The 9,733-nt window shown below is 31.8% G+C and overlaps 2 protein-coding genes across 2 annotated transcripts; one reads left to right on the top strand and one right to left on the bottom strand.

Annotated features, from left to right (window-relative positions):
* The first annotated feature begins 323 nt into the window (after positions 1–323).
* On the top strand, positions 324–5,505 carry LOC102596238 (gamma aminobutyrate transaminase 3, chloroplastic). The gene is made up of 18 exons (XM_006351920.2): positions 324–588; positions 1,669–1,802; positions 2,160–2,244; positions 2,332–2,404; positions 2,496–2,593; positions 2,696–2,788; positions 3,147–3,220; positions 3,316–3,354; positions 3,429–3,517; positions 3,622–3,698; positions 3,796–3,870; positions 3,951–4,082; positions 4,172–4,259; positions 4,337–4,415; positions 4,652–4,742; positions 4,833–4,911; positions 4,994–5,109; positions 5,407–5,505. The coding sequence occupies exons 1-18, from the start codon at positions 535–537 to the stop codon at positions 5,479–5,481; spliced, it is 1,551 nt and encodes a 516-aa protein (XP_006351982.1). The 5' UTR covers positions 324–534; the 3' UTR covers positions 5,482–5,505.
* A 270-nt stretch (positions 5,506–5,775) lies between these two features.
* Positions 5,776–6,872, bottom strand: LOC102596570 (uncharacterized). The gene is made up of 2 exons (XM_006351921.2): positions 6,673–6,872; positions 5,776–6,012 (listed from the first exon to the last, which is right to left on the bottom strand). The coding sequence occupies exons 1-2, from the start codon at positions 6,766–6,768 to the stop codon at positions 5,896–5,898; spliced, it is 213 nt and encodes a 70-aa protein (XP_006351983.1). The 5' UTR covers positions 6,769–6,872; the 3' UTR covers positions 5,776–5,895.
* Positions 6,873–9,733: the final 2,861 nt, after the last annotated feature.

The following is a 9,733-nucleotide window of genomic DNA, read 5'->3' as shown; positions in this document are numbered from 1 at the left end:
TAATTGTAGGGTAAAATGAGAAAAAATTAACTAATGCTATCCTGATTCAGTAAGTGATCAAATATTATGAGACGGAGAAAATAGTATGACTAGTGTCCAAATTCAATGTACATTACAAATTTAAATAGTGTCACATAATTTTTTTTTTAAAAAGTATGACTAAGTGTCCAAATTCAATGTATATTAAGTCTCTGATTTTTCTCCCTCCTAAAAATATTACAAACCTTCAAAAAAAAATTAAAAAATTGTTTGAATATCCGATGAATGAGGATTTATAACATTTACAATTTTTTTGTCCATATATAAATACTGATTTTTATACAATTTTTAGGACAAGACAAGATAAGTTGAGTCATATGTTATCACTTGTCAATTGTTATTCTTTCTAATTTCTTTGTTTTCTTTGTTCTCTTCAACTTATATAAAATCTTATAATTATTAAAACTTTAAGGAAGAGGGAACATATAGAAAGAGGGAGGTTTTTGTGTTATAATTATTTTATAATTTTTCAAGAATTTTCTTGAAGGGAAATTAATGGCCAAGATTACTAATTTAATTGGATATGGAATTGTAGCAGCCACCAATCAGGTTTGTATTATGGCTTTTCTTGGGATTTTTTTTTATTTTTTTTTTGGTTATGTGAATTTTTTTAATTTATTTATTAAAATCTTTGTTGAATTATGCTATATTGGTATAATTGTATAAAGGGAATTTTTTTTTTGGTTCTTGAATGTGTTTCATTGTAAAGTTTGCTCCTTTTTATGTTTTTTTTAAACTTTAAAATGATCCTCCCAAGTGGAGGCAAAGTTAGGATTTCGAGGTTATGAGTTTATTGGATTATGGGTCAAAGCTACTTGGTTCTGTTGAACGCGTAGATAAGCTTGTAGGTCCGCCCTTGCCTCTGAGTATTCTTTAAGCTTAATGGATAACTTGTAGTCATTTTGGATTGAGACGTGTTTAAATGGAGCGATATGGTCATTGAGGACCAGGGTGGAGCGAGGTAGGGCCAAGGGGGTTTATCTAAACCTACTTCGGTGGAAAAATATATTGTTTATACATTGTTAATTTTTTTTTATGTATGTATAGTATACATGTTGAACGAACCCCCTTAGTGAGAATTCTGGCTCTGCTATTGATTGATGACTCATATAGGCGACCTACCAACTTGGTTGGGATTGAGGCATAGTCATTATTGTACCAGGTAGATAGTCATTTTTTTTATGTTGCTCGAACTTTCCAAAATTGTTGTTGGACCCTTGTCGGATTCTATAAAAATGTGCTACTTTTGGATGATCCAACACCGATCCTGTGACATTTTTGAAGAGTTCGAGCAATATAGCTCTCGCTAGGCCTAAAGTTCAAATTCAACACAGCTCGGACTTTCCAAAATTGTTGTGCTTTTGATATGGACGGACGATTGTTATGTGTTCCTCTTTGGACAATGTGGTTATGTGAATCAGGTCATTTTACAGTTTGTTTAGACACGAAGATCAAATTATCTTCGTTAATATACAGAACGATATGTCATGGATCTCCTGAGAAGCTTAAAACATCTGTAGTTTACCGTTTTGTATGTTAAACGAACAGTTTTAGGGCCTTTATCATTGTTCTTGATCAATCTATATATCTGTTTGGTATGTATGGTTCCTAATTTATCGAGTTTTACAGGTTGGTCCTCACATAAAGCATATCTCTGCTGTTAGCAATTTGCAGAAACAAATCGTTAGTGATCAAATACAGGTCAGATGGAGTAGCACTGAGACATCTTTGAAGAATGACATTTCAGCAACTGATGTTAGAGGGTGAATTTCTTTTTCCTTTCTTTACTACTCGAGTCTCTATCTTCATTTATCGTGAACGTTATACATTGATATGAGTTAATGATCAAAAACACACCTGAAGTATCACGTTTTTTCGAGTTTCCTACGTCAACATTAGTTGTTCCCTTTTCCTACCTGAAATGTCACCATCGTTCAGGTAGGAACAGGGAACAGTTGATAGTCGAGGCTTGTTTCGATAATCATTCAGGTGTGTTTTTGACCCTTTACCAAGAACGCTGCAATTATATACCAACAATACGCGTGCAGTCTAAAATGTATATAGCATCTCTCAAACAAGTTAACGAATTTGTGAGTAATCAAATGTCTTGACATTTGCAGATATAAGGGGCATGATATGTTGGCACCCTTCACTGCAGGATGGCATACTACTGATTTGGAACCTTTAGTCATACAAAAATCCGAGGTTAGTTAGATTCGTATCTTTCTCTGTCTGTCTACTCGAGAAGTTACTGAAGTCGGTGTATAACAGATTTTATGCAATTTGCCATAGGGTTCTTATGTCTATGACGTTAACGGGAAGAAGTACCTCGATGCTCTAGCTGGTTTGTGGTGCACATCTTTAGGTACTCAGAGTCCTTGTCTGCGTTACATTTCATATATCATTGTTTCTTCCAAATATTTAACACATAGATGTCTTGTTACACATTATTGTAGGTGGAAGTGAGCCTCGTCTTGTTGCAGCCGCAACTAAACAACTCAACGAGTTGCCCTTTTACCATTCATTTTGGAATCGTAGCACAAAACCTTCTTTGGTACGTAAAACTCATCACGAAAGATAAAAGAGATCTCCTCACTGTCCATATTTCGCTAAGTTTTACTTAGATATCATATTGATTCTATTTTCGAACATACAGGATCTCGCGAAGGAACTCCTAGATCTGTTTACTGCAAATAAAATGGCGAAAGCTTTTTTCACAAACAGCGGATCAGAAGCCAATGACACACAGGTTGTTACACAATTAGCCTGCTAAGTAATACTCCCTCCATTTCAATCTGTTTTGTCTGTTTTTGACTTGGCACGGAGTTTAAGAAAGTAAAGAAATTTTTTGAATCCTGTGGTTTTAAACTAAAGATATGTAAAATGTACTAAAATGCCCTTTAATCTTGTGACCACGTGGAAAGTTAGAACTAAAGAGTTGTCAGAAAAGGAAAGTGATAGATATTCTTTTGGGAACGAGTAAGACAAACAAATTGAGACGAAGCAAGGGAGTAAATGCTATGGTTAGTTGACTCAAGGATATGTCTCTTTGAGGAATGATTTTTAGGATATTAACTAACGATTGATCCTTGCGTTTCGATATGTAGGTGAAACTGGTATGGTATTACAACAATGCACTCGGGAGGCCAGAGAAAAAGAAATTTATTGCTCGAACAAAATCGTAATCTTATTCCTCAACTCCCCTGCTTCTTTTGTATGTGTTGTGTTGTTTTATGTTTGTCTAACATAATCTTCATGCTTGTCGTCTTCAAACAGATACCACGGATCAACTCTCATTTCCGCCAGTCTCTCTGGGTAACATACTAATCCTTTCCGAGCAATCAATTATTCGTTTGAAGTATCTGTTATGTTAATAGTTTCTGTTGCAGCCTTCCTGCCTTGCATCAACAATTCGATCTACCAGCTCCGTTTGTTCTGCACACTGACTGTCCTCATTATTGGCGCTTTCATCAGCCAGGTCTTTATTATTACATACTTGTTATTTTATCCGTATCTTATATAGATCAGTCAGAGTGCAGAACATGAACTTTTTTACGAAAATGTGTGTTATGTGTATGTCAGGAGAGACGGAAGAGGAGTTCTCGACAAGATTGGCGAATAATTTGGAAAATCTCATACTCAAAGAGGGACCTGAAACAGTAACTTCTATCAACTTTGATCATGTTTTCCTGTTTCATATGCATTATATATAGACGATGAACTGATGTTCCGATTAATGTACTTGTTGACACTTAGATAGCTGCTTTCATTGCGGAACCAGTCATGGGGGCAGGAGGTGTCATACCTCCTCCCGCGACCTATTTTGAAAAGGTCAGTTTTCGTTGAACTTTCAAAATTTTCAGATGAGGAAAGAATAACTACTATGAATTTTACATCCTACTCATTCTTAGGTCCAAGCTGTACTAAAGAAGTACGACATTCTTGTCATCGCGGATGAGGTTATATGTGGATTTGGAAGGCTCGGGACAATGTTCGGATGTGATAAGTACAACATTAAACCTGATCTTGTCTCTGTAGCAAAGGTAGAGATATTCATATAACTCTATCCAATCTACGCATATTATAACGTGTATCAGGATTCTGAATCCGTCTCTCTTAACTACACTTTCAGGCTCTTTCCTCCGGATATATGCCAATTGGGGCTGTCCTTGTAAGCCCTGAAGTTTCCGATGTCATATATTCTCAAAGCAACAAGCTCGGTGAGTACATTGTCCATTCGATAGGACATCAAATCCTCTGTTTCTCAAGTTTGTTCGTAGCTTTCTTTCCTCGCTAGGTACATTTTCCCATGGATTTACTTACTCGGGGCATCCTGTCTCGTGTGCAGTTGCCTTGGAAACACTGAAGATCTACAAGTACGCGACTTTTCTTTTATGATTTTCAACCTTTTGTAGATATGGACTGAAAGAAATATGTCAATATAGCTATGTTGCTTGGACTCATCAAAATATCGACATGTTAATGTCTGATCCGAGTGCATGACAACATCTTTTAGAGTCCGAGCAACATAGAAAATAGTGGTTTCACAACTAGCTAGGGGTGTTGTACTTACTATTGCTTTAAGCACTGAAAAGACTCGAATTCGTTACAGGGAAAGAAATATTGTTGAGCAAGTAAACAGAATATCACCAAAGTTCCAAGAAGGTCTGAAAGTGTTTTCTGATAGTCCCATAATCGGGGAGGTACAGTAATCATCGCGATAGAATCAGCTCAAACGTCTTAACTTCCTAACGTTCATTTTATTAGCTCACATTTCGATCTTTTTTTTCCAGATAAGGGGAACTGGTTTGCTACATGGTACAGAGTTTACAGATAACAAATCTCCTAATGATCCTTTCCCTCCTGAATGGGGTATGTTTTCGTTCTTTCATCTTATTCGAGATGAAGTTATAACTCTAATCTCATTTTGACATATCCTTCGTTCTTTCCATAGGCATCGGTGCATATTTTGGAGCACAGTGTGAGAAGCATGGAGTGTTGGTACGCGTTGCTGGTGATAACATAATGATGTCTCCTCCCTACATTCTTAGTCTGGAAGAAATTGATGAGGTAATTTCAATGCTAGTTCCCTCGGTTTCTTGCTCAATAACCTTAGAACTCGGTTTGTTGTGTTTATGTCACATGACATAAACACAACAACGTCATGTTTGTAACAACTATGAACATTAAACGTTCCATGAAAGTTGAAATAGTCTATCAGAAACAACCTCTCTATGTTCATAAGGTAAGATAAGTCTGCGTACACACTATCCTCCCCAGACCCCACTTGTGAGAACACATTGGGAATGTTGTTGTTGTTGCTCCACGAAAGCTGAAAAACGATTAAAACCGTTTTTTTTTTTGCAGTTGATAATGAAATATGGGAAAGCATTGAAGGATACTGAAAATAGAGTGGAAGAACTCAAGTTTCAAAAGAAGTAAAATAGCTCATGGGGAAAAAAAGAGTAAAAAAAATACAAGTCAAAGTGTTTTGTATATTGTTAACTAGGGTTATGAGTTGTTGGCTAAGAAAGTTATTGTTAGACTAGTTTTATTTTGATCCAACCAAGTTTCAAGTGTATTGAATCATAACCTTTTTAAAATTTTGACCCATTTGTGTAAGTCAAATTTGATCCAATTCGCTCCTATTCTACCTCTTACCAAAAAAAATAAGCAAGGTAATTAAAATAATAAATATCTATAAATATTAAACTTTGAACTCAATAACTCAAATGGTTAGTAGAGATTTAGTGGTATCTCGAATATTCATAAAAATTAAATTATGAATTCATCCTTGATTCCAACGACAACAAATGCAATAAAAATTATGATATATGAAAATATGAGTACAAAGAATCAAGATTTTGGTTTTTGTTTATCAGCTTTTTTTCTAGCTCTCCTTTCTCTAGAGCTAACATACTTGAAACCACCACTTCCAAATTCTTCTCCATCCTCATAATCTCTTAATGATTTCTACAATTTCCAAAAAAAGAAAATGATACCAATTAATAAATATTCACCAAGTTATAATTAAGTAGGGGGCAAAAAAGGGTTCATCTGAATTTTTTTCGCTGGAAAATCACATTGTATATACTAGATATATTGTCTGGATTCTTCAAAATTGTTTCCACACTCATATCGGATCAGAGGCACAACTAGAATTTTGAGTTTATCAATTCTAATTTTAAATAAAGAAAGTTATTGAGCTCTTGATAAATTATTTATACATATTAAGTTGATTTTTTTAAAAAAGCGATTAGGTCCAGCCTAACTAGTAATCAGAATGCTAGCTCTACCCTTATGTCATATCCTCCAAATATCAGTGAATTCTCCAAAAAAATAAAAAATTATATATATTAAGTTGATATTTTTAACAATATTTGTATCAAAGTTATTGGGTTCGGCCGAATTAGTAATCAGAATGCTAGCTCTATCATTGTGTCAGTTCCTCCAAAAATTAGTGAATTCTCCAAAAAAGAAAAACTATTTTGAAGGATTCGGCATTCACTTATTGACATTTTAAAAAAAATAAGCAACATAACATAAAAATACGTTTCGGTAAAAATTCTGCCTCTGCCACGACTAATTATAAAAGTTCAATAAGGAAGAAGAATTGGAATAAATGTAGCATACCTCTCTAATTTCTGAGAAGCTGACTGCATAAAATGTAACAGCAGCTGCTGCTATAATTCCAAGTATTGGAAGTCCTAATTGTTGAATCCCATCCATTATTCTTGTTTGTTTGTTTTTTTCTTTTTGCTTTTTGGTTTCAATTTTGAGCTTAGATTAGGTATTCTGATTTCTTGTTTCTCTTTTTGTGTTTTGGCTGACAATAAGATAAGATTTTTGTGTGTGGATAATAAAGTAAGATAAGGACTAGTAGTGGCCCAAATTTTATTTTATTTTATTATTCATTCGGTGTTTGATGTTTGCATTGGACTAAATTTAAATTACGCACTACAAGACTATTAGAATATGTCACTTTCCAACAAGATTTTTTTCATGTCAAGAGTTTAAACACCGAAGCTTCACCACTGCAGCACAGTTATTGGCCCAAATTCCACTTGTTATATGAGAGTGCTCCGATCCAATCCCTTACTTGTTTGTCAGCAGCGAAAATAGAAATTTTTATTTGAACATACAAAATTATATATATAATATCCGACATTTATATATATACTTATTAATTTGTATATGTAGACATACATGCATTAAAGTAAGCTTAATTAGTATTAGTATTTTTTTCACCTAGAAAATTATCCAATTAATTTAAAACTGAATAAAATTTCTTATGGGATTCAAAACATATAACCATGTGTCCATGCATTTTATTTAAACAAAAAAAAATAAAAAGATTTTTTTTTATGTCAAGAAAATTCAACAATTTTTAGACGTACAACTTTTATTTTTATTTCTGCATAAAAATAAATTAAAAGTTAATAAATATTTTTTAGTTATATGTAGAAGAAAATATTTGAAAATAAATTAATCTTTTGATAAATAAACTCTTTTTTTGCATATATATATATAAACAAAATACAATATTTCTGTAACTAAAAGATTTTTAAAAAATTCAAATCTTGAGCACTTGACAGATTTTTTAAGTCTTAAAGATTCGTTGGACTTGAAAGTTGAAACATACAAGTTGTTTGTTAGTAAAAAATCTCACCATATCTTTATAACGGTATCAATCATTCATTTTTTTTTTTTAAATTGCTATTGTGGTTGATTGTTATATACTTAGGGGTTGTTTGGTTCGAAAACAATAACAAGTTATGCTGGGATAAGTTATATGGTATTTGATTGTTATAGACAAAATTATTTTGTATTAATTAAAATATTTAAGAAGTCAATATATTATTACTAAATTCATAACTAATAATATTGCACCTTGTCATGTGGTCCTCCCCTCTCCACGCCAAGGAAAAAGTGCATAATAGAAAAAAGATAAATTAAAAAAATATGTCATTAAAGAAATTTTTACGATATGATTACAATTTTAGTTGGATTTTAAAAATTAATTATGGTGATAAAAAATATAGACTAATAATTCAATAATTGGAAAAAAGTTGGTATAATTTAGTTATGAATGATTGATCGAGAGAATTCCACAAGTGGGGGCTTCAACTCTATTTAATTATGATGAAATTTATAATGATTCATTTACTTGATTAAAAAGTACAATAATTTTATTATTATTCAATTGTTGATTGGTCATCAATCATGTTCATAGATTATTTCTTTCAAAATATAAAAAACTTTTTTTTTTTACTTTTTATATATTCATTTGAAAACGTTGCGTTTCTCAGAAGAAAAAAAAAAGGAAGGAAGAATAGATAATAGTATTTTTTGGTTGAAATTTCAACTATATATGAACAAGTATAGTTGTGCAGGGTACGGTAGATACCTAATTATCGTATCGAATTTTTTTAAAAAAATGATATCATGATTTTTGGATTATGATATTTGAGTGATATATAGTATATATCCTGGAAAAAAAAATTGGTATCAATTGATACGATATTCGACATTTATAAATAAAATATCAAAATATTGAATATGTATCAAAGTGTATAATTACATAAATAGTTCATATATAATATGATAAAACTAACAAATATACGATCTAATATTAATACAAAATTAAATATTTAGATGTTGGAACTTTAACTACTTTTATCTTATTGAATGTCTTTTGTGTAATTTAATAACAAAGGGAGTTACTTTTACTTTTTAAAATATATATTTCTACATATGTGTAAGGTGTTAATATTATATCATTGAGACGTTTTTAAAAATTTGAAGTCACAATTCTCTATTATATAAGTATATATAAATCGAAGTTGAACAAACTATACCACTTTATCATATCACAAAATACAGAACCATACCGTATTAATTTGGTATGATAATGATATAATATTTCTAAAAAATTTAAAAACCCAAATTACCGAATTAAAATTTTAAATTCCGTACCATATCATACCATACCGAACCAATAGTGCATGTGCTAGAAAAAAAGGAGACAAACTAATACGATCTATAAAGTGGGAATTTTTTTTTCCTATAAAGTGAAAAAGAAAAGCTATCAAAGTTGTCTCTGCATATGCAAACACCAAAAACTGAATTAATTAATTAATCACATTGCTACTAATTAATTTATTCTAAATTCACACTTTGAACTTAATTACTTCTTTTGCAAAAGTAAAGTTTAGTTTAATTAGATAGTCTAATTCACGTTTCTTTCTTTTGAAGTCTAGCTAATTAAAGAAGTTAATTAATAATAATTTGTGTCACACTCAAAAAATTAGTTAGAGCCTTTTATAATTAAGCAATCCAATTAGCCTAATACTAACAAATTCTATATTATTATCATGACATATTCATCCATAATAAACGAAGTTTCCTATTTGTTTGATGCAAATTAAATATCAGGTATGAATTGGATTATTAGGTGTGTATAAAGTCCTATATTGTTAGCTGAGAAGGACTATCTTTATCCGTTGCTAGAAGACGTATACACACAAGGAGAAGTTGTGAGCTTCGATGATCGTAAATACTGAATACTCATAGATGTGGATGGCACGAAGTGAATTAATTTTTGTATACGGGTTTCTACTATACTATATATATGTATAGTAGCTTGTGAATTTTGATAACACTACACCATTTTAGGTCTACAGCCACACTAATT

Source organism: Solanum tuberosum, unplaced genomic scaffold (genome assembly GCF_000226075.1).
Source record: "Solanum tuberosum cultivar DM 1-3 516 R44 unplaced genomic scaffold, SolTub_3.0 scf00140, whole genome shotgun sequence".
Classification (NCBI taxonomy): domain Eukaryota; kingdom Viridiplantae; phylum Streptophyta; class Magnoliopsida; order Solanales; family Solanaceae; genus Solanum; species Solanum tuberosum.
Note: the sequence above shows the minus strand (reverse complement) of the source record. Positions and strands in the feature narration are given on the sequence as shown.

Excerpts from the sequence above, each read along its gene's own strand:
- LOC102596570 (XM_006351921.2), bottom strand. The coding sequence starts at position 6,768 with ATGGATGGGATTCAACAATTAGGACTTCCAATACTTGGAATTATAGCA. Across the intron at positions 6,013-6,672 it reads GCTTCTCAGAAATTAGAGAG|AAATCATTAAGAGATTATGA; the intron begins GTATGCTACATT and ends TGGAAATTGTAG.
- LOC102596238 (XM_006351920.2), top strand. The coding sequence starts at position 535 with ATGGCCAAGATTACTAATTTAATTGGATATGGAATTGTAGCAGCCACC. Across the intron at positions 2,594-2,695 it reads GTAGCACAAAACCTTCTTTG|GATCTCGCGAAGGAACTCCT; the intron begins GTACGTAAAACT and ends TCGAACATACAG. Across the intron at positions 5,110-5,406 it reads GTCTGGAAGAAATTGATGAG|TTGATAATGAAATATGGGAA; the intron begins GTAATTTCAATG and ends TTTTTTTTGCAG.